The following is a 25,430-nucleotide window of genomic DNA, read 5'->3' on the forward strand; positions in this document are numbered from 1 at the left end:
TAATGTCACAAGGAAAGCATGCAAGTTTTACAGAGGAACTTCCTGTAGACTTGGGTGAATGTTCATATACATTGAACTAAGAGCTGTCCAAGCAAAGGAGGGGCCCATGGCGAGGTTGAATGCGGTGCCCGAGTTTTGAGTATTTTTGTTACTCTTTTTATTCTCAATGATGAATATCCTTAGATTCTCATTACTGATACAATGATTTTTATTGAAATGAAAGGAAAATAAACTCACTTAGCACTTTATTAGGAACACTATGGTCCTAATAAAGTGCTCGACATGGTCTTCTGCTGTTATAGCACATCCGACTCAAGGTTCGACATGTTGTGCATTCTGAGATGCTGTTCTGCTCACTACAATTATACAGAGTGGTTATCTGAGTTACTGTAGCGTTTCTGTCAGCTCGAACCAGTCTGGCCATTCTCTGTTGACCTCTCTTATCAACAAGGCGTTTCTGTCCACAGAACTGCCGCTCACTGGATATTTTTTGTTTTTGGCACCATTCGGAATAAATTCTAGAGACTGTTGTGTGTGAAAATCCCAGGAGATCAGCAGTTACAGAAATACTCAAACCTGTCTGGCACCAACAATAATGCCATGGTCGAAATCACTGAGATCAATTTCTTTTCCCCATTCTGATGGTTGTTGTGGACATTAATTGAAGATTCTGACACGTATCTGCATGATTTTATGCACTGAACTGCTGCTGCATGATTGGCTGATTAGATAATCGCATGAATAAGTAGGTGTACAGGTGTTCCTAATAAAGTGCTCTGTGAGTGTATATACACTGTAAAAAAAATTGTAATAACGGACAAAGAATGTAAAAATACTACAGTAAAAAACTGTCAATTGGTTAACTGGTAGTTATCTCACCATGTATGGTGAAAATGTATATTTTTTATTTAAGAAGACAATTCTTGTAATTCTATGGTCAAATATTGTTTACTTTAGAAGTAAAAACTATGATTTTCAAAACATGTACTTTTACGGTGAACAATTGTTAAAATTACGGTGAAGGAAATAATTCTCAGAAATCCCTGTATGACTTGTCACATTTGATTATATTTTATTGAAATATTGTTTCTTCTAATTTTTTTATATCAGTTATGTACGTGGTACATGTACAGATGTAATATTTTAAGTTGTTCAGTTAATATTTATTGCATTATTTTAGTGTCATGTGATATCCTGATGATGTTTTGTGTTTGGATGAGACACTGTTCACTGTCTACATAACATTGTTCGTAGAAGGACCACTCTTGACGATATTTAAGTCATATGGCCTTTCGTATTACCTGCTGTGTTACTATGATGGTTAACAATACATTTAAAAGTGCAAACCAGATTTTTTTGGATTGGAGTATTAACATTATATAATTTAATGATATATACGGTAGTGAACTGTAAAATTTACAGGTACCAAAATGATATCCCGAAATGCCTGAAACATTGTCACTGTATTTTATAATAGTCATTTATATATGTATATAAGAGCCCTTTTTATTATAGTGTTCTTCATGCATATATCATTTCTATTTTGGGGGTGAAATATGACCTGTTCTTGAGATTCACACAAGTTGCTGTCCTATTGTACAAGCTGGTTATGCTGGTTGCTTTTATTCAAGCTTGACCAATTTGTTGGGTAACCAGCTAAAACCAGCATGAAAGTACTCAAAGCATATCTTATACCGGGCAATATGCAATGAGATTTAAGCTAGTCACCAGCTGAACCAGCTTTACTGGTGTACTGCAAGGGCATTGCTAAGTGACTGATGTTTACCGGCCCAGGTCAGAAGAGCCCATCCTCAATTTTATGATTGTAAGGGGGTTTAAAGGAAAGGAGGCGAGAACCGGCTTGACAACTTTATTAACCCAAAAAAAAAAAAAAAAAAAAAAAAACCACACACACACACACACACACACACACACACACACTTGCCTGCAATTCTCTCTCTCTCTCTCGCACTGTCGTCCCCGGCCGCCTTTATCCCTTGCGCGCCCCATCAGGCTGATTGGGGACCTGGTGTCTCATTCCAGCCCGGCCCTGCCCTCCTCGGCTCTACACTCCTCCCGGCGTTGCCTCAGGCCGGGGAGCCCCCGGCATGACGTACAAGGTGGGGAGCGTGCCTTATGCCCCGACTGCCAGCGGGTCCTCCCCGCCTTCCTCGACCTGGGAGGAAACAGGAGAAGAAAAAAAAAAAAAAAAACCCCCCACACAAAATGGCGAGGGAAAGGCCAACACGGAGCGACAGAGAGAGAGAGAGAGAGAGAAAATGCTCCGTCGCGTGGTCCTTGATCACTACTCCACCCTCTCAGGCAGACTGCAGCCGCTCCTCCCCGGGCGGACCGGAGTCAGACCTCCGACCCCCAGCGGACAGAACGCCCCTCCGCGTTCCCGGCGTCCCGTGGGGACTCTCCTCCGCCCCTGGCAGCGGCCCTACCACTCCAGGCGGTCGGGGAGTCGCTTCCCTCTTCCCCCCGCGGACGGCGGTCTTCTCTCGACCCCTCCGCGTTCCCGGGGGACGGCAGGGCACTCCTCCGCCCCCGGCTGCGGCTCCCTCGCTCCAGGCGGTCGGGGAGTCCCGTCCCCACTCGGCTCGCGGACAGCGGCCGTTCCCCGCGTCCGGGTGGTCGGGCTACTCCGTCCCCCGTCGGACGGCAGCGGCGCTCCCCTGGGTGGACGGTAGTGTCGAGGACCCTGCGACGGGAATCCCGGGTTTCAGCACCAGTGTAAGGGGGTTTAGAGGAAAGCAGGAGGCGAGAACCGGCTTGACAAATTAAATAAGTTATTAACCAAAGCACACAACTAAAAACACACAGTACAGCTGTCTGCAATTCTCTCTCTCTCGCACTGTCGTCCCCGGCCGCCTTTATCCCTCGCGCGCCCCATCAGGCTGATTGGGGACCGGGGGTGTCTCATTCCAGCCCGGCCCTGCCTTCCTCGGCTCTACCATGATATTCTGGTGTCTCTCCTTCATTGTTAAGATCAGATTTTTTTAAGTTATTAGATGGTTTATCATTCACCAGGACAAAATTGCAAGCTGCACGATTTGAGGAATCATTCATGTCCACAGTACGCACTGAAGTTTAATAACTAAAATGAGGGGTTCCAAAATCTCCAATGATGGTGATATTAGAATACAATTTTAGAGTTTGTGATCATGTTCCTCCTGTGTTTGGCAGAGCTGTGAATGCTGAGGCCAAACACACTGTGATCCAAACAACCTCGTAAGAGTTAATAAGTAGCAGATATGCATCCTTTTTTCTGAGGGGCATCTGTTTGTGTTTAAGGGTAGCTTTACAGATGAATGTGAAAGACTTTGGCAAGCAGGGAGGTGAGGAGGAGGATGACAAGGGGGAAGATGAACTACAGAGCTTTGTGGAGAAGGATGAGTTTGAGGAAGAAGATTGTGGAAAGTATATGGCCACAACAGAGGCTGGACAGATGCAGTTCAGTGCAGGCAAACGTTCAGGCCAACAGCAAATGCATGAGGACAGCTCTGCACAGCAGAGGGAGGGTGGTGAGCAGGTAACAGCCTTACTCAGGCAGCAGTATTGAGTCACACACACACTATATAGCACCACTTAAAGTGGAAATAACACTGCCTAATACTTTTTCACAACTTGGTATGTGTAATTTACAATCCACATGATCCCCAATCAAACTATGGGTTTTGTGGCTTTTAGTCTTTGAAACAATCTGTTTGCAGAATTCTGACTAGTGCCAAATTAAAAATAAGGGAATGGACCAATATTCAGAGCATGACTGCATCTAATCTATAAACATGTTTGTTATGGAGGCCATGAAAGCCATTGTGTCCCCTTAGACAAGAGCTATCAATGTCAAGCTTGTGTTTGTTATTAAAGATTTAGTTGAGATTTCTCTGCTTGCGCAAAAGTGTTTAGCTAATACTCCTTCCTCGCCAGGGATTATTTTCTTTGGCACAGCGCGTGCAGTCCATGATTCAGAGCTGCTCATGGGCTCAGGCCCGTGGAGAAGCATAAAATGAACATTCATGGAATATGCAGATGCAGAAAACAGTGGCAGACGACCACAGAAAGAGCGAAAGTGTTCGAAGTCTCTCACCCAGGCTGATGTAGCCATGCGGAGCACGGCTGCTACACAGACTCTTTCCATGAAATAATATGTGATATTCAGTGAGCCAAGATGGGAGTAGAGACTCGTTTTTAAAGGGATAGTTCTTCATAAAATGGAAATTCTGTCATCATCTACTCACCCTTCAAAATCTGTAGGATCTTCCCCCATGGAATACAAAAATAAGTAATTTTGCAGAATATCCAGGCTGCTCTTGCTTGCAGTATTTTGTATTCTGTGGAAAAAGAAAAATCATACAGGTTTCAGTCAACATGACGGTTGTTCGATTTTTGGAAACTCTCTTTGACTTACCAGACCTGCACGTGTAGCTCACAATAAAGCGGCTAAATATTTCAGATGACAAGCTTTGTAGATTACACTGTAAAAGATTATGACTAGGGTGTGACTGATTCCTCTGGCAATAGGTTTTAGAATCTCTGACATACCTTTTTCCTCACCTCAGGCAAATCAGAGGGTAATATTAAACCTTTGTGCCCTTCCATTCTGGTGTTTGTGTTGAAAAACAAAGTCTGAGTTATTTTTCTCTCTCTCTTTGTAATTGAAATTTCTAAGCTGCCACACCTGCATAAAATGTAAAGTGAGAGTTTATCTGCAGAGATATGAAAACCTGCCATTCCAGCCATTTATTCATAGAGAAGAATGCAGAAGTGCTTGTTCAGACAGGCTGGGGTAATTTCATGTTTGCCTGTTCAATTTTGAAAAGTTGTTGTTCTGCTCTGGAATGCAAAGCAAAGTGCATGTGGCATTGGATATATAATAGCTTAGCTCCTTAATTACTAATGAAATATATTTGCAGGTCTTGTGCTTTTATATCAACTATGGCTTTGTGGTTGGCACATGTTATGTGAGGCAGATTTGTGTTCTCATAGAAAAATACCCCATATACATTGTTCTTGTACTAACTCAGTTCTTCCATGCCCCTGGTACTGCCTTGGTAGCTTCTTTGCATCAGTGGATTCATTAATCGCATCTGCCAGTGTATGGTGAGTTTCAATGAGAAAAACATTTCCAGACACATAATTCCATGTAGATCAGCATCTTCATGCAAATTAGAGTCATTTATAAGAACTGTAACTTAGTACTCAGAGCCCATGGGAGCTGATTCTAAATGAGCAATATCATAACATGGATCACTGGAATACCTCATTCTGATTAGTCAGTCGAAGCATTCTGCAGACAAATGTTTTTGTATAATGACCGTTTAACTGTAAAATTGACCGTTCTTGTCCCATGCAACTGATTTCCTTCACAGCTGTCTCATTTCACTCAAGGGTCTTTTTCTTCTCACATAGTAAAATCCTATCTATTATCTATAACTATAATCTATTTTTGTACAGTATATAATTTAAGTAGCCATGGAATAATTGGGATAACATAGTCAATGCTGACAGAAATTAACCAGTGCAGGGCCAAAAACACGCATCTGGAGGCAAAAATGCTTTGTTGAAATCACCTCTATATAAGGCCACGTCCACTCATAATTTTTCATTTGAAAACACATTACATTTACAATACGTTTATGCCTCGCATCCACACTAGAACTGCGTTTTCCTCCACCGAAAACTGAGCGTTTTGAAAACGCTATCAGACCACATCCACACTAATCTGTTTTAAGGGTTTCCTAACATTAGCGTTTTCCAAACTATGCTACATTTTTGGTGGATGTGGATGAGAAGACTAAATGTAGCAAAATTAATTCATTTTCAAACAAAACGTATTAGTGTAGACATGGCCTCGGTAAGGGGAACTTTGGAAAAAGATGATGTTAGGAAAGTTAAAACTGAGTTTTCGTTTAAAAACGATTTTTTTCTTCACTGTTTACGCCTTGCATCCACACTAGAACGGCATTTTCCTCCACCGAAAACTGAGCGTTAAAAAAAAAAAAAAAAAAAAAGCTCTCAAGCCACATCAACACTAATCTGTTTTCTCTTGACAGCACCCTTTTTTATAGGCTTCCTAACATCAGCAATTTCCAAAGTATGCTGTAATGGAGTGTTTTTGAAATGCTCATGTCCCACTACTCTGTTTTCTTTTAAGAACTCCCCTTTTTAAGGGTTTCCTAACGTCAGCGTTTTCCAAATTATGCGATAATGGAGAGTGTTTTCGAAACGCTCCTTTTTTGGTGGAGGAAAATGCTATTCCAGTGCAGATGATGTAATATCCAGATTATTCATCATACTGATTATATGGTTAAAAAAATACCCTTATTAATCAGAATCAGAATGAGCTTTATTGCCAAGTATGCTTACACATACAAGGAATTTGTCTTGGTGAAAGGTACGAAATAGCCCTAAATATCAACTGTACTTAAAGCCCTTTGTTACAAGAGATTACTATGATACTCTCCCATCTCACTCTGGCTAGGTCTGCTTATTTATAGCCAGGACTGAAACTTTTCAAAAAAGAACAGAGGAGCTGTAACATGGATTTATAAACCAGGATTAAAATTAGAACTTTTTTTTTTTTTTTTTGTTATTTAGTTAATATTGAAAAGCAGTAAACACTACCCTGTCATCATCTTTATCATTACACAGACATCTATTTGAAGAGCATTGGTTAATGTTCAACATGCCTGTGAAAAAGAGATTAAGTATTTCACAATAACTGCATATAAAATTATTCTGGTTAGTCATTGCTTTTCCCACTCCAAATATCTTAATTTCCTGCAACTACCATAAAAAGAACTTCTTCAACCACAAGCCAGCTTCAGAAAATACAGAAACGTCGCCCCCTCATGGACGTAGAGGACAAAGTCAGACAGCAACCAAAGAAATTGTTGTGCAGTTATCTAGATAAACATTTACTCCATTTTTAAATCACTGGACAAAACAACCAGTTTGCATCAGCCGTTTCCCCATGTGCAATCATTTCTATATGTATGTATCTATATATAGTGTAAAATGTGAGTGCTAGACTTTTAAGTAAACATTAAGTAACAACGGTTTGATCAAGAAGTTTATTCTATTTTTACCCAATCAAAAATATATTGTTCTTAATAAAAGCAATAATATTTCCTGTTGTATAGTGACTTCTCTTCCGTGGTGATCAGTCCGACAACCCAAACAAACCAATGCAAGACTCCTGTTAAGAGGGTTTGCCCATTGCAGTGGACATTTGACAGCTGATGAGTGTACTTCAATCATGTCCGGTTGTAATCTGGGAAATGGTGTTTGATGTGTCCACTAGAGAGAGCCTTCTGCCACCTTTTTGAAGAGTATCTGTCTCTGCTGGGAAGTCATGTTCTCACAGGTCTCTAGTAGATTGGCCACTATCAATGTCTGCTGAACAGTCTTTGCCTTTACCCAAACTCTGCCATTCATCCCAACAACCGACTCGAAGGGAAAAATCTTCTCCAGGTCCTTCACTATTTCACTTTGAGGAGCCAGAAGCCTGCAAGGGAGGACAAGCATTATTCTTTTTAGCTTTGAAACAAAATAATAGGTTAGCTGAGCTACTGTGAAATTCAACTTATACTAGTCCATGATTTCAAAGCTGTATTAAAGGGTACTAATGACTTGCTGGACTGTAGTCTACAAACCTGCGCACTAGTCCCAGTGACACTTTAAAGAGCAGCCCATCAGCTCCAAACACCCCCATCCCATTGGCTCTGCCACTGCTGTCTATACACACCAGCTCAGGCTCCATATCTTTGTTGGCAATTGTGAACTGACCGTACACCAGATCTCCCACCTGCAGGACAAAATAACACAGACACAATTCAATGTTATGTGCTGTGCTATATTTAATGATTGCTCTATAATTAGTCATAGAAGCATAATAATCCACAGTGTGCTCAAAGAAATCATTTAATGTTTGGGACCAACTTAACCCTTTAAGCTCAGATGGGCCTGTGAGAAACGTATTTTTTTGTCAAAATATCAATAACTATATTCTTGACCAAGACAAAATGGGTATCGTTTGAAAGCTTAGAAGCTCTACTTTACAATGCATGCAGGCATTATAACCAAAACAAGTGCTTTGAAATTTTCTGTTGTTCTGTTTTGATCGTTTATATAAAAAAAATTGCACTGTACATATTATTGCAATCAGAAAAACATTACTCATCAAATAGCCATGTGTCATATGTCATTGAAAAGCTCTCAAAGAGTAGAATACAACCATCTGTTTTACTCACAGATAAAAATATAGCGAGTAATAACCAAGTAAATGTATTTGACATTTATTTTTCATGCGAAAAGATAGTGCTTATATGTCACGTTTTCGCTTATAACATCACGAAAAATAGACAGAACATGAAATATCACATACCATTACTTAGATGAGGTGATTATCTTTCAAATGAGCCAAAACACAATGCAATCGAATGCATAGATCAATAGATAATCCACATGAAGCACAATGTGCACAGCATCTGGCTTTCTGGCTGAAAACACGTTAGCTTTCCTGGATCAGTTGACACCACTGGAAATGATGTAGCATCATGGAATGCTAAACCAATCAGATTGGGTTCAGAGCAGTGCAAAAATCATCCATATTTGGGCAGAGACACATGTGATTGGTGACAGTTACATATGGCCACCAGGAGATGGCACCAAGTACACGACACAGACTCAATAAGCGCGTTTACATGCATGTTCTTACATCAGTTATGCTTAATAAGCCGACAACGTGTGTGGCGTAGCATGTAAACACCTTTACCGGTGTTCTCACCGGCTTATCCAATGTGCGCATGTGCTCAGCGCATGTCTCTTCATGGTTTGACGTCAAAAGTAGAGAATAATGCGATTATTTCAAATCTCATGTAAACACGGTTTTCTTGCTTTGTCAGATTTTTTAAATAAGCTGATTTTTGGGAGTACTGGTATCTCTATATATACGTTCTTATACCGATTATGCTTAATAAGCAGACAACGCGTGCAGTCATTTAAACGCAAACTGTATTCCAATATCGGCGTAAAGGCCATTAATGGCTCATGAATAACCCGGTCAACACTAGACGATATCATAATTTTCACACTGCTCCGAAGTTCACGCTCAAACCGAGTAACACCGGTATTACCGCTGGTTGGACGCTAGGTGATACTATGGGGTAATTTTCGTTAAGCAATAGCCTACACAATAACACAAGGCAGCTTGATTTCAAACTTTTAATTTTATTAATAATTTATTTCAACAAAAAATTCTGATGAAACTGAAAAAAATGAAGTGCAATTCAAATGCGTATTGTTCCGACTTTTTAAAAGATGGCTTTTCAACAGTTGTGAAGGGCAACATCTCTTTGGCAACAAACCTACTTCATCTGTGCATTCTCTCCATCATGGGGTATTATATGGGGTAATTTGTTGTCCGGGCAAATACATCACTTATTATGGGTTGTTGAGGGTTTAATGTTGGTGTTTTGTTACCTTTCATCCCAGGACCCAGTATAGCTGCTTTAGAAGGGTAATGACTTTGAATTAGTGCCCGACCGATTAATCAGTCGATCAATATTATCGGCCGATATTAGCCTTTCAAAGATATATTGGTATCGCAATATATGTTTTCCGATATGAGCAGATATGAAAACTTTTTTTTTTCAGATCATATAATGCAGAAAACAATGCTTGGGGTGATTTAGAGTTGGTGTCATAATGTAGTTTGTCCAACAGAGTGTGCTCTGACTCCATTGTTTACAGAGCTGAGCTGACGGTGGTTTTGCAGACAGTGCGCAGTTAAGCGGTGTATTCTCGGTAAGTTGTTAACTAGTTTATGAAATACATACTGGAAAGTTATTAAACAATGACCCCACCATTTTCCCTTTTCAATATAATTAATATAACGTTAACCTTGTCCCTGACAACCATGTCACCCATGTTTATCACATCTGTTTGCTATGTTAGCCAGCTCGTTTGTCAGTGCAGTCAATAATGTAGCAGATTGAAAGGTAAACATCAGAGCATCTTTTTGCAGTTCAGCAGACAACGGTGCAGTGGTGGATTGTGTCTGTTGAGTGTTGATTTCACGCTACGTTGTTATCTAGTTGGTGAGACGCAATGCTGGAAAGTAAATAAAGTCCATCTTTTACTCTCCGTGACAACGAGCTTATAGCTAACTAGCTAACCACGTAGCTACTTTAATACCTTGTCAGCTGAGTGGAAGCTAATGTGTAAACATGCATTCACCAAACTGTTTTATTCAGGATTCACAGTTTGGTACCCCCTTCAACCAAACACTTCCAGTCATTGCATTTTCAAAATGTAATATATTAAAGTCTGGTTTTCCACCGTTGAAAGTTTCCCCTGAACTTTTATAGCAGAATACGGTGCAACACCGCTGCTTATCTCTTGTCTCGGCAGGTGTAAATGCTTCTTGTTTTACAACCCGCCCCTAAATGACTGGCAGTATTAAAATAGTCAGCATTTGACTGATACTAAACAGTACTGATGTTTATTTAGCTATTTATTTTATTTGAATTTTTTCTTTATTTAAATGGTCAGCCATTGACTGATACTAAACATACAGTACTGATTTATATTTAGCTATAATTTAATTTATTCTTTAATTAAATAGTCAGCAACTGACTGATACTGAACATACAGTACTGATGTTTATATAATAATTAATAATTATAATTTTCTTTATTTATCACACATTATACATTTGCACATATACAGTGAAATTCTTCTTTTTCACATATCCCAGCTAGGCTGGGGTCAGAGTGCAGGGTCAGCCATGATATGGTGCCCCTGGAGCAGATAGGGTCAGGGGCCTTGCTCAAGGGCCCAACAGTGGCATCTTGGTGGTGCTGGGGCTTGAACCCCCCTGACCTTCTGATCAGTAACCCAGAGCCTTAACCACTGCCCCCTTATTAAGCTATTTATTGTATTTTTATTTATTCTTTATTTTTTCAGTGTTCATTTCTAGAATTGGTTGACAATGTATAATAATAAGGTCAAATATTCTTTGCTAAAAATATTTAAGAGTACCTTTGCTTAGTCATATCGGTGCAAAATCAGTGCACAATCCACATAGAAAAGGTCTGTTTTCATTCCAGCTCAAAAATTAACTATATTGGCCACCATATCGGTAATCGGTGAATTTTCCCTATCTAAAATCGGTCTCAAAAATCCCATATCGGTCGGGCTCTACTTTGAATGTGTGTGAATAAATTTGTTTTGTTCCTTCATAGGGCTGGGCGATATGCAAGAAATACGTTCACAATATTTTTATTTATAAAAAAAACAATATATATATATATATATACAGGTGCTGGTCGTATAATTAGAATATCATCAAAAAGTTGATTTATTTCACTAATTCCATTCAAAAAAATGAAACTTGTATATTATATTCATTCATTACACACAGACTGATATATTTCAAATGTTTATTTCTTTTAATTTTGATGATTATAACTGACAACTAAGGAAAATCCCAAATTCAGTATCTCAGAAAATTAGAATATTACTTAAGACCAATACAAAGAAAGGATTTTTAGAAATCTTGGCCAACTGAAAAGTATGAACATGAAAAGTATGAGCATGCACAGCACTCAATACTTAGTTGGGGCTCCTTTTGCCTGAATTACTGCAGCAATGCGGCGTGGCATGGAGTCGATCAGTCTGTGGCACTGCTCAGGTGTTATGAGAGCCCAGGTTGCTCTGATAATGGCCTTCAGCTCTTCTGCATTGTTGGGTCTGGCATATCGCATCTTCCTCTTCACAATACCCCATAGATTTTCTATGGGGTTAAGGTCAGGCGAGTTTGCTGGCCAATTAAGAACAGGGATACCATGGTCCTTAAACCAGATACTGGTTGCTTTGGCACTGTGTGCAGGTGCCAAGTCCTGTTGGAAAATGAAATCTGCATCTCCATAAAGTTGGTCAGCAGCAGGAAGCATGAAGTATTCTAAAACTTCCTGGTATACGGCTGCGTTGACCTTGGACCTCAGAAAACACAGTGGACCAACACCAGCAGATGACATGGCACCCCAAACCATCACTGACTGTGGAAACTTTACACTGGACCTCAAGCAACGTGGATTGTGTGCCTCTCCTCTCTTCCTCCAGACTCTGGGACCCTGATTTCCAAAGGAAATGCAAAATTTACTTTCATCAGAGAACATAACTTTGGACCACTCAGCAGCAGTCCAGTCCTTTTTGTCTTTAGCCCAGGCGAGACGCTTCAGACGCTGTCTGTTGTTCCCATGTCTTGCATACGTCTGTGCGTAGTGGTTCTTGAAGCACTGACTCCAGCTGCAGTCCACTCTTTGTGAATCTCCCCCACATTTTTGAATGGGTTTTGTTTCATAATCCTCTCCAGGGTGCGGTTATCCCTATTGCTTGTACACTTTTTTTCTACCACATCTTTTCCTTCCCTTCGCCTCTCTATTAATGTGCTTGGACACAGAGCTCTGTGAACAGCCAGCCTCTTTTGCAATGACCTTTTGTGTCTTGCCCTTCTTGTGCAACGTGTCAATGGACGTCTTTTGGACAACTGTCAAGTCAGCAGTCTTCCCCATGATTGTGTAGCGTACAGAACTAGACTGAGAGACCATTTAAAGGCCTTTGCAGGTGTTTTGAATTAATTAGCTGATTAGAGTGTGGCACCAGGTGTCTTCAATATTGAACCTTTTCACAATATTCTAATTTTCTGAGATACTGAATTTGGGATTTTCCTTAGTTGTCAGTTATAATCATCAAAATTAAAAGAAATAAACATTTGAAATATATCAGTCTGTGTGTAATGAATGAATATAATATACAAGTTTCACTTTTTGAATGGAATTAGTGAAATAAATCAACTTTTTGATGATATTCTAATTATATGACCAGCACCTGTGTGTATGTGTATATATATATATATATAAAATAAAAAAAAATCACAATATCCAATTACATCGGCAACCCGTGAATATTCTTGCTTTAGCAATTTTGCATTGAAAAAAAAAAAACTTAAATCAAACACATTTCCAAGTTAAAACTGCACTTCAAACGAAACGAAAAAGCAATTAAAACAACGAAGTGATCAAAAAATCATATTTAACCACCTTTCCATTTACCATCAGGCAAATTACTAATACATATTATGAATCATGGTTCGAGGTAAAAGTGTTTTTGTATTATTTTATGTTTTAATCACAGATGTATAGGCTGCAGAGTTGTTCACAATGAACTGCTCTGTGGAAATTAAGTGAACTGAACTCAAAGCACCTCCTGAGCTGAGATGTCTGAGGTCAGTTGCAACACTCGTAGATGATACTGTTCTTGCAAAAAAAAAAAAAAGTTCAGAAGACTGAAACAAAGAAAGAGTGAGAACCTTTTACATAGACGTGTTCCACGAGACTGCACGCCTCTGAACAAACAGCGCGCCAGACATGTGCATAGACAGCTTTTCTGTCATCTATTCTTAAATATATAATAAAGTGTGTTGCTTCAAGCACATGTCTGTGTGTCTAACAGCATTTCTTGCGTCATTCCGAATCCGAGATGTCTTACAGTTACCCACCATGCACATTATATTTGCTACCTGCAATTAAATGTCTTCTGTCAGTGCTCATTCTTTGCTGCCTGTGTAATTTGATATGTTGGTAAAGAACATCTGGCTTTCAATGCGTTATTTAGGTTAATTTATCATGGGTCGCAAACTCTTCATTAGGCAACTATTCTTTATTTAAGGCTATTCTACTAGTTAGACTATTGTATTGATATTGGAAGTTCCATTTATAATGCTTCCACCCTTTAACCGGTATAAAATTTTACACCAGTGTTGTCCCTTGTACAGAGTAAAACCGGTAACACCGTACACCGTGGCAACTCATTGCATACTGCACAGCTCGCTTTGAACGTAGATGTTAAATACACTGCAAATGAGCAACACGACATAACTAAAATGATCCCGTTCTAATCAAGGCACAGACACGGTGTAAATAATTGATTTATTATGCTGATTAGACAGCTTTGTTTTTAATGAGAGCATTCGCGAGAGTGCAGAACTCAGGTTCTCCAGAACTCTCGATCTCAGATTCTCCCAATCTCAGTGGCTCTCTCTCTCCTGGGGCTGCTTTCACCCATCCAGTGTGGATCCACTGTGGCTGCAAGTCAGTCAGCACCCCGGTCCGTGTCACAGCAATGACAGTTGTGGGTCCCAGGTACCCTGGCTCTCCGACCTTAGTGGGCTTCAAACACTTCACCAACACCTGGTGTCCTGGAACAAATGAATGAGTCTGCTTTTCTGTGGGCATAGGAAGAGACAAAGAAACATCGCCATTGATTCCATTCAAAGTTTTAATTAGGGAATCCACATAATCTGAAATCAGCACCTCCACATCTCCTGTGGAAAAATTGCCAGCTCGACCTTTGACCCATGGGGTCGGGAAAGGTCAACCCATTAATATTTCAAAAGGTGACATCTTTGTGGTTGAGGATGGGGTCATTCTTATCTCTGTTAACACCATAGGAAGTACATCTACCCACTTTAATCCCGTATCTAAGCAGGCTTTAGTTATTCTCTCCTTAATGGTTCTGTTAGTCACAAGCATATACTTATTGTTGCCATGAGGTGGCATGCATGTGAAGTCAATCTGTAGATGCTGGAAAGGCAGTTCCGGATGTGGGAGGGATTCGTGGGCCACTGATTTATGCCTATTAATTTGGGCGCATACCAAGCCAAAAAGAGACAATCTTTCTCACATTCAGGATACAGTGCAGTTTGTTAATGTTTTGAGCAACTTTCTCCTTGGCAATGTGTGATATACCATGATCGTGTCTGCACAACATTACTGGAGCAGTGTTTGGGAGTGCTAATCTGCTTTGTTTGTCTCTCAAAAATCCTTGTGCATCAGGTTTTGCATCATTCGAAGCCCTGTTCTAAATCACTCTGACTTGGATTTGCTTGTGAAACTTTAATGTCTAAATCCTCAGTTAATGCAGAATGCATCATAGGCACGTCCATGCCCGCTTTGTCCAGAAATGGACCTTCCATCTGGCCTGCAAGCAGGTGTATCCTGGACTCTCTCCAAGCAGTCATGCTCATCACACTCAAATTCACCTTCAGTCAAAAGTTTATGTAAATGTTCAGTAGGGCCATGCACAATGGATGTAGGTTTTAGGGTTAAATTTGCAGTAGCTAATAAAATTGCTTCATACCCTGACCTTCTTTGCGCCGTCATATGTTGAGTCGTTATGTTATGCATTATAGCACCTACCTGATGAGACGTGTGCACCACAAGGGGGTGTGATAAGACGATTCGCTCAGCGTCTTGTACCATGAGAGCTGTGGCAGCCACTGCCCGTACACAACCAGGAAGTCCTTTTGCAACTGCATCAAGTGTTTTGGACAAGTATGCAACAGGTCTGTAGTTACCACCATGCTTTTGGGCCAGGATCCCCGCGGCTATGCCCCCACCTTCATGCACATAGAGATGAAACAATTTAGTGTAGTCAGGTTGCCCTAATGCAGGTGGTTTGCTCAGCGCAGATTTGAGGTGTTTGAAAGCGGCTTTCATTTCAGTAGTCCATGTTATGTTCTCGTCTGAGCCCAGGGTAGGCTCACGCAAAGTCTTATCATAGTTTGAACAGTTCGGCACCCAGGATCTGCAATAATTCACCAGTCCCAGAAAGCTTTGCATCTGTTTCTTGTTCTTTGGATGAGTGAATGTAGTGATAGTTTTCACTCTGTCTGGAGACAGGCAGACTGCGCCACCTGTGAGGATATGTCCCAAGTATTCCACCTTCCTCTGGACCCACTGAAGTTTTGCTTTGGAGGCTTTAAAGCCTGCAGCAGTGAGGATATTGCAAACAATGGTGGATGCAGCAGCACACAAGCCTTTAGACTGTCCAGTGACCAGAATATCATCTGCGTATTGCAACAGGCAGGTGTTGGGAGGCAGTTTCTTCAGGGCATTGTGCACTTCAGCAGAAAACACAGCCAGGGAATCTCTGAACCCTTGAGGAATGCGCGTCCACGTGTATTGGACCCCACCTTGCGTGAATGCAAAAGTGGCTGTGTCACAGGATCCAAAGGCACACTGAAAAAAGCAGAACATAAATCAATCACTGTAAAGTATTCATGAATACATGGAATACAATTAATGGTAGTCTGCACATTCGGAACAATAGGAGATAATGGCTTAATCAAACTATTGATCTTCCTAAGGTCCTGGGTTTATCTCCAAGAACCATTTAATTTCTGTACAGGGTTAATGGGCGTGTTGTATGGGGAGTGAGTGGGAACCAGGATGCCCTGCTGGAGTAGTTCAGCAATAACTGGTCGAATACCTTCCTCTTTCTCAGCAGAGAGAGCGTATTGTTTACAATATACTGGTGTATCTGTTTGTAGCGCTGCTCTATATGGAATGACATCAATAAGTCCTGCTTCGTCTTTGTGGGCGGTCCACAACTTTGGGTTAACGTAAGCTACTTCCTGTGTCTCTTCAGTCTGTGTGTCAGCAGCTATCTCAGCAGTTCCTGTGTCTGTAGTGAGAAAAAACTGCAGGAAAAACAAGTTGTACAGAGTTAACATCAAATTTGATTTTTGCACCAATCTTATGCATCAAGTCACCTCCGAGCAATGAGAACGGTGAATTAGGAATAATAACACTGTGGAGTTTTCATTGTAACCTGGATGAAAGCATGCATTTTAGAATCTGTAAACGCCCCTGCACTAGACAGTTCATGCAGCCTGCGTCCCATATCCTCAACTGAAATATCACCTATATTAGCGGTTGTGATTCTAATTAGAGGCGATCTCTTTGTCCATGTTATTTAAAAGTGTGTTGAGAAACAACTGTCTATGAGCTCCCGTGATCGGTAGGGCTGACTCTTCAGTCCATACCTGCTTAAACCTGATAAAGAACGCAGTTGGTGTTTCAATCTTCTTTTGTTTGGCATTAGCAGCATATGAAATGATGTGGCCTGAGTAGTCAAGAATTTATCCAAGTGTTTAAAGAAACCTTCAACAAAAGCAGTGGATGCCCATAATAATTCTGGCGGTTCAGTTACCTCATCTTTACTTCTAGTCACCACTTTGTTAGTTTCAACGGGCATGTCATTTTTTGGATCTAGAGCGGGCATCTCTTTTATCAACTCACATTCATTGCATTCCAAAGGGAGAGTATGAAACGATTGTCTCTGCCTGTAAGCTGACTACAGGGAGTCAGATGTTTAAGCGCCGCCACATACTGATGTGGGTTCCTTTTTCTCCCAATTTGGAATGCCCAATTCCCAATGTGCTTTTAAGTCCTCGTGGTCGCGTAGTGATTCGCCTCAATCCGGGTGGCGGAGGACGAATCCCAGTTGCCTCCGCGTCCGAGCTCTTCAACCCGTGCATCTCATCACGTGGCTTTTTGAGTGCGTTGCCACGGAGACGTAGCGCGTGTGGAGGCTTCACGCCACCCACTGCGGCAACCATGCGCCCCACCGAGAACGAACCACATTATAGCGATCACGAGGAGGTTACCCCATGTGACTCTACCCTCCCTAGCAACCGGGCAATTTAGTTGCTTAGGAGACCTGGCTGGAGTCACTCAGCACACCCTGGGATTCAAACTAGCGAACTCCAGAGGTGATAGCCAGTGTCTTTACCACTGAGCTATGCAGGCCCCTCTGATGTGGGTTCTTAATGGGGTTTGGAAGTTCTTTACAGATAGCCATTGCTTCTGTCACCGAGAGAGGAGATATTTTGTAACCATTTGGGACTTGTGTGAATGGAAATGCATGGACAGAGCTAACAGGTGGGGGATTGACAGTCTGCGTAAGGAGTGTTTTTTCAACACTCTCTCTCATGAGAAATGTTTTGACTTTTCAACAGCGTGTTTAAGTTAGGGTACAACTGTTGTTTTACAACAGACTCATACTGCGGCGGCCGTTCCTGTGTCTCCCACCTCCGTGCACTGAGGGGGAGAGACACAAGTAGGGGCACTCGGCAGAGAGGTTAGGCCAAGAGCAACTTGCGCAGCGGAAGCGTGCTGGGCCCATGGCCCAGAGGTCGATTGTTGATTCTGACTACTGTCCTTTTTTCTCTCGGGGCCCTTCTCCAAAAACGCCTTCATGTCTTTCCATATAGAAAATGAAGTTTTCATTAATTAATTAGTTTTCATTCAATCCCATGCTGGGTCTCCCCAGCCTCCTGTGACCATAGATTTCATGCTAGCCATGTCTGCGTTTTTAAATGAACTTTCCCTTGGATAAGGATCTATTTGAGTTTTACCCTCTGACCATCCTGCCAGATTACTCAAAAACGGTTCTGTGTTAAAGCCTTTATTATTTCTGAACATCCAGTCTCTGGGTGTTTCCCCCGGCATCGGCTGACTTATCTTGTTCCCCATTCTCACAACTCAACAAAGATGTTTCCTCCTCAGTGATACAATAGACACAATCAATTTGATGACCAAATATTCAGCAAAAAATATTTTTTGGCTTTACTTTTGCTCTGACCACTCTTTTTGGTATAAAGAGGTATAAAAATTCTTTCGAGAGCAAAGGACACAAGAGTACTATAGGAATAGGATCCCACTGAAAAGTTTCAGAAATTACATCTATTCCTCTTCCCACGTCTACAGCTCGTAAGGCTCCCACTTCCCAACGTAAGAACCGATCTGTTATAATAACATATACTGAAATATGTTAAAGATCTTTTGGGTGAAAACTAATGTATTTCTCTGTGGACAGGAGTGAAAACAAAATATGTTTCTCTTACCTGTCCGGAGAAATCCCCATACTCGCGTCGAAATGCAGGTCTGAAACCTGCAGTGAGTGACAGCAGTCTTTGTAATGGGAGAGTTTGTCGCATTGCTCGATTTCTGTGTACAATTTATTAAAAATGTAATAACAGTTTTGTTTTTCATGTTAGTAAGTAGGCCAATGTGAATTTGATTTGTCCAAAATAGAAATAAAGTAATTCAGCTTAACTGTTCTAAGTGTGTTTTGGAGGTGTAGCAAACAAAAAATGAATATGGCATGAATAGCATATTTCAGGAATCACCGTCATTGTTATCGCGTCTGCTCTAATAACACCCATTTGCCAGGCAGCTGGCATTAGTAGATTTAACATTTTCATGAATTGCACAAACTCCGATCGCAAATGACTGTTTTTACTTTCCAAAGTGCAACCACTGAGGCCGAAAATGATCTAACGATGATCTTACATGAACAAGATCACCATTGAAGATCTAACGGGATGAATGGTCCCCTGTCTCGCCACCAAACGCAGTAACTTGGTCGATTTAAATTGGCTGTTAATAAGTTTGAATATTGAATATGTCATATTATTTACTATAAGTGGACTAATAATTTAAGCAGTAATTTAGCAATAATTTAATTTATTCTATACCATAGATATCAATTTAAAATAAGTTTTATTTGCCTTACCGTAAAAAACATTATTACAATATAAAATACAATACAACACTTAAAAGAAACTGGAGCGCAGCTCATATCCACCATTGAAATCTGCTACTCTGAAGAACCACATGTTTGCTTACTTTTAATCGACATTAATAATCACAATTACAATATCAAGGGCAATAATCGACAATCATGATTTTTGCTATAATCGTGCAGCCCTAGTGGCAACCCTAGTCAACACAGGTAGGTTTTTGCCCATAACGCTGATTTCGCATGACATATAAACACCTTCCCGGTGTTCTTACCGGCTCATCCAACGTGCGCACGCATTGAGCACATGCCTCTTCACGGTTTGACGTCAAAACATTTCAAATGTCATGTAAACACAGATTTCTTGCCTTGTCAAATTTTATAAATACGCTGATTTTAGAGAGTAATAAGCGTATTGGTGTGCATGTAAACAGGTTCAATGATAACCCAACTGGCACAGAATGAAACTCATTCTGTGAAATCTCATTACTAAAATCATGTCTGCATGCTATGCAAACTTTTGGTCATTGTGTTTGCATGTGTAATCAGTTCTTATGTACAACTATTATGTTTTATTTGTTCGGAGAGGCTTTTGGACTCTTGGATAAATTATTTATATAATGCTATACCTTTTGATTGCTTTGTTGTATCAACACAAACTTAAGGTGATATTATTGGGAAGAAAACAAAAGAGTTTTTTTGGAGCCACCTATTTACACCCAGAGATATCATGTCAAATCAGAAAAATAGGCTCATGGTTTTTTGTGATTTTTTTCAGCAGTTTCTTAGGCTGAGAGTCTCAGAATTGATCATAATCTATATCAATGAAGTTTTCTTTACAATGATACCAAACACTAGATCCTCCTTGTTTTTTGTCAAGAATTTTGGGTATGCCACTGATACAGGCAATCTTTAAAAACACCCTCAGAGCTTAAAGGGTTAAAGAAACCAGATTCCTGTTTTTTTCCCCCTAGACCACCTATGAATGATACTAGATGTCTGGGAGAGTGTGTGTGAGCGAGTACCTGCACATTAGGTCTGTTTCTCTTGGTAGCTCCCTCAAATGACAGGTATGAAAGAGATGCCTGCTCACTTCCTCCAACATCCACTTTGAAGATATCTCCAGACTTTGTGGTCACAATGCCGATCACACTTTCACCCTTGGCTGGAACATACTGGAAGAAAATATGATTAGTTAAGAATGCACAAATACGCTTTGTGACAAGTCTACCTTATTTTACAAATTACCCTTTCAGATCCAAGCATTGACGTTGATGTTGTATTTTATTTTTTCCTCCCTGAAAGTTTTTATTTATTTATTTTTTTTTGGAAGCACAAATTATTATTATTATTATTTGCATTTAAGCATTTTAAGCAAGAATCTTGATTTATAGGCACATTGTTTTTAAAAAATGCTTTCACTATGCATTTGCTGTTGTAATGTAATTCAGAGAGTCAGCTCTTGTTATGTGTAGTTTTTTTTATTACAGTTTTTAATTAAAAATTGCTATTCTGCCACACTGACTCGCCCTGGTTTAAATGTAATATGATTGAGTAATATTTAACAAATAATTAAATAAGGAATATTTACAGTAATGCAACTTCAAACAATGTACAAATTAACTAAGCATTGTAAGTGAACATAACATGTGAGTGTAAAGTGTCATCTCACCCGTCTCTGTTGAGAGTCTATCCAGAACTGATTTGTCTGTTTATTGCGCAGAATTCCACTTTTACACAAGTGAACTTCCGTTTCTTCGGAGGCCAGGACCGCATATGCTCTTTTCGTCTTTTAATATTACCGTCGTCTGTTTTTGGCACTGCAAATGAGAACACATCGCCACGTAACAGCACTTCGCCTACTATCTCTTTAAAACAAGCATGAATGGTGTCCATGGCAAAATCCAACGTGAGCGCCCTGTGTTTGTGTACTTCCTGTATCAAGAAAGGAAGTTGGCGCGTATTCTTTCCAAAATAAAAGTTTAAAATTAAAATAAAATGTAATTCAATTTTTTTACAGTTTATAAATTGACAAAATAAATAAAATTTCGCAGTGTAAATTAATATAATCAAATAAGTAATAAAATGCTAGCTAAAAAGAAAGGGAAAAGTCTTCAGTAACACAATGATTCTAAAGAAAACACTTTAAAAGACTAAATATTTTCTTTAAGGCGTTTTAACATTTGATTTTACAATATTAAATATTTTTTAAATATTACAATTTGCCACCATTCTCACAGAAAGTAAATCCATTTTAAACAGTAATCCTGACAGATTAAAATTTAAATTTGGAAAGTGGCGACGGTGAATGACTCCAGACCGGAAGTGCGTCACAGGGACTGTAGTTGTTTTCCAGCAATGGCGGAGCACACAGAGGCAGAAGACATTAGCCTGGCCGCTAACAGGTGCGGATTTTGTATAATTTTTCACATTTCAGCTAAAACCACTGAGCAATTATATCTAGTCTTACCCTTTCCTTAATAATGGACTCAGCAGCGTTTACCAGTTCACTGGTTTGAATCTTTTAAAGCCTCGTCTGGTCGGTTGTCTCGTGGACAATAAAGGCACCATAACAACATAAGGTTTTAATCAGTGATCTATATCTTTTGTTTTTTCTTTATTTATTGACTTTTTCCAGCAGTCTGGTTAATAGAAAGTAGTTTAAGATTGACCAATCCATGATTTCGCCTCAGAAAGGCGATGGGAGGTGTGTGATTCATTAGAATGAAACGAACTGTGTTTGTTTGCTTCTTAAAGGGATAGTTAACCCCAAAATTAAAATTCTCTCATTTATTCACCCTAATGGCATCCCAGATGTGTATGACTATTTTTCTTCTGCAGAACACAAACAAAATGTTTTAAAAATAATATTTTGGCTCTGTATGTCCTTTCAATGCAAGTGAATGGTGACCAAAACCTTGAAGCTCCAAAAAGCACAAAGGCAACATAAAAGTAATCAATACGACTCCAGTGGTTTAATCCATGTCTTCTGAAGTGATCTAATTGGTTTTGAATGAGAATAGACCAAAATGTAACTCCTTTTTCACTGTATATCTTGCCATTGCAGTCTCTAGGCATGATCATGTGTTCAAGCTCGATTACACTTCCTAGGGCTTGACGCATGTGCAGAGCGCTAGATGGCGCTAGGAAGTGTAACAGAGCTTGAAATCATGATCGGCAAGGAGACTGCTGTTGTGAAAAGGAGTTATATTTTTGTCTGTTTTCACCCAAAACTGATTAGATCACTTCAGAAGACATGGATTGAACCACTGGAGTTGTATGGATTGCTTTTATGCTGCATTTTTGTGCTTTTTCGAGCTTCTAAGGTCTGATCACCATCCACTTGCATTGTATGGACCTACAGAGCTGAGATATTATTCTAAAAATATTTGTTTGTGTTCAGCAGATGAAAGTCATATGTCTGGGATGACATGAGGGTGAGTAAATGATGAGAGAATTTTCATTTGTGGGTGAACTATCCCTTTAATGTGCCTGTATGCAACTTATGGTGTACTGAAGTTTTTCCTCATTCAAAGTTCTTTTTATCCCATCAGCATGGCACAGCAGCCAGCACTGCGGTTCCCTGCCACTGCCCCTCCTCCTGCCAACCCCTCCACCCGCAGGCAGCCTTTACTGAGCACCCCTGTGCCTCCCTTTGCCATGATGAGGGGTCCTCCACCCCCTGCACGACCACCCTTCGGACGAATCCCCTTTGACCCCAGTGTGCCCCCACCTATGGGGGCACCACCTTTACAGGTACGGATATCCACATGTAGTTTTAGATGCAAGGATTTTCGGATGCATATTGTAACAAACACTTAATATGTACATGTAAAGTTCCTCAATTTTAATTTAAGGGAAAACATGTTTTCCGGTTCCTGTCATAACAGTGTCATGGTGTTTTCATCCAAAATCATTGACACTTATGCCTTCTTTCTGGTTTTCTCTTGAAGAGACCGCCGTTCATGCCTCCGCCAGGTGGATCCATGCCGCCTCCACCCGGCATGATTTTCCCACCGGGGATTCCACCTACAGCTTCTCCTGCTCCCCCATCCCTGCCCTCTACAGAAGAGATCTGGGTGGAGAACAAGAGTCCAGAAGGAAAGGTATGGATCTTCTTTCTTTATTGGCTGAAAGGTTATGAAATGCCATAATTGATGTATTGGATTTTCTTGTCAGAACGATGCATCTTGAGGTATTAATGTATTTTACACCTGTAATAATGGCCAACCATGTTTGGTGTAGTTAGATGATGCCTTATAAATGCTTTATTGTTGTTTTTGGCTTGTGCAGTACATGCTATTTGCTCTGAGGATCGATTCAAAGCTTCATCTTTTTATTTTATTCTTCATCCAGGTGTATTACTACAACGCACGTACGCGGGAGTCAGCCTGGACGAAGCCGGAAGGGGTTAAGGTGATCCAGCAGGCCGAGTTGGGTCCACTGATGCTGAGCCAGGTGGCGGCGGCCGCAGCAGCAGCAGCAGCTGGTGGGGGTTCCAACGGACCCGGTCCGACTGCCAGCATCCAACCTGCAGCCTGCAGCACTTCAGCCTCACACACCGTCCAGACCCCCTCCACAGTTCTGAGCTCCACCCATAGTCCCAGCATTACAGCAGCCTCACCTCTCCTACCAACACCTGTATCGGGTAAATGTCATACCAGTAAACATCTAAACAAGAGCTATAATGAGATCTTTTGGTCATTTTTCTATTGTGTAAGCTTATTTAGAATAATGGGTGTATCTTATGATGTGCTCATTAAAGGCCTTTTTGTTGTGAAAAATTCTTTAAAGGGAAGATGTGTAATATTTGTGCCACTAGCGTCATCGAACGGAATTGCAAAAATTGTGTCTGTTTTCAAACATGTTTCCTAAGCACTCCCCCATCCCTTATTGGTCAGACAAACAGCTAGCCTCACCCCAAACTCAGGCCATTTGTTGAGCCAATGTTGCTGTGACAGGCAAAAAACAGAGCAATGTTTTGCACCACAATATTCATGGGAAAGAATGGGCTACTTATAAGGATGGGCACTTAAAAAAAAAAAAAAATGTAATCGAGTACTCTAACCTACAAAAAAACGAGTAATTGATTACTCGTAAATTAAAATGTAAGTTAAAAATAACAAGTATGACACATACGTGAAACGTTACCAAGAACGGTTTTGAAAAAAGAAAACTTCAGCAAACTATGCTGAAATTAACAAAATGCATTAATAATAACAAAAATTTTTTTTTTTTTAAAGAAGTAAAAAACTTTACACTTACCTTGATCTTAGAAACCAATACTGTCTGCATTATGGTAATGCATTTATATAAACTGAGTCATATTTTTATAATTTCACATGTTATTATTCAGAAAAACAAGTGGTGGAAGTTTTTTTTTTTTTTTTTATATAAAATGCACTCTCTGTGTCAAGAGATTTAACGCATATACACACATAGTGGTCTGATTAGCTTCTGAGCTTCTTGTACTGCTTCACAGTTTCCACCATAAAAACAAATCCTTCTCCATTGGTTTGCATGACTCCAACAAAATGTGAATATCAATAGAGTAGTATTAAAAAAAAAAAGTCAAAATATTTCAAGTATTGCTAGTGCTACAGTAGTTTTGTGTACCTAGACCTTTGACTGAAACGGCAAAGGTGTTGGATCTATGGCAGCTTCACCTGGCCAAGAACCACCCACTTAGAAAAGAAAAGCCCTCTAACTGACATGTAAAGCGATCAGCTTCAGTCGGTTTTGTCATTGCAGGGTGTTTAGGAGCGTGGTTATCAGAGATATATCATTCCATAATAAAAGACTGTCATGGGGAAAGATATCATTTCTGTAATGGGGCGCGAGTCTCTGCGAGCAATTGCACAGAAACATACGGGAAAATAGCGGAAAATATGTACAGTTTAAGTAAAGCACAGAAAACCTCATTATAGAGAATTTCAAAGACATTGTTTACATAAATAAACAAAGAAGAATATGCTGCTCTGCTCATGGATATC

At 40.2% G+C, this 25,430-nt stretch overlaps 1 protein-coding gene and 1 pseudogene across 2 annotated transcripts in view; one reads left to right on the forward strand and one right to left on the reverse strand.

The window, feature by feature from the left end:
- Positions 1–6,189: 6,189 nt before the first annotated feature.
- Positions 6,190–21,369, reverse strand: LOC127412955 (exosome complex component RRP40-like; annotated as a pseudogene).
- A 400-nt stretch (positions 21,370–21,769) lies between these two features.
- Positions 21,770–25,430, forward strand: part of LOC127412580 (transcription elongation regulator 1-like) — a 37,856-nt gene continuing 34,195 nt past the window's right edge. For both annotated transcript variants that reach the window (XM_051649044.1, XM_051649046.1), the window contains exons 1-4: positions 21,770–21,842; positions 22,992–23,193; positions 23,391–23,543; positions 23,794–24,085. In XM_051649044.1, coding sequence (XP_051505004.1) covers positions 21,796–21,842; positions 22,992–23,193; positions 23,391–23,543; positions 23,794–24,085 — 694 coding nt within the window. In that variant the 5' untranslated portion in view covers positions 21,770–21,795. The remainder of the gene's footprint in view (positions 21,843–22,991; positions 23,194–23,390; positions 23,544–23,793; positions 24,086–25,430) is intronic.

The sequence above is a fragment of the Myxocyprinus asiaticus genome, chromosome 22, assembly GCF_019703515.2.
Source record: "Myxocyprinus asiaticus isolate MX2 ecotype Aquarium Trade chromosome 22, UBuf_Myxa_2, whole genome shotgun sequence".
Taxonomy (NCBI): domain Eukaryota; kingdom Metazoa; phylum Chordata; class Actinopteri; order Cypriniformes; family Catostomidae; genus Myxocyprinus; species Myxocyprinus asiaticus.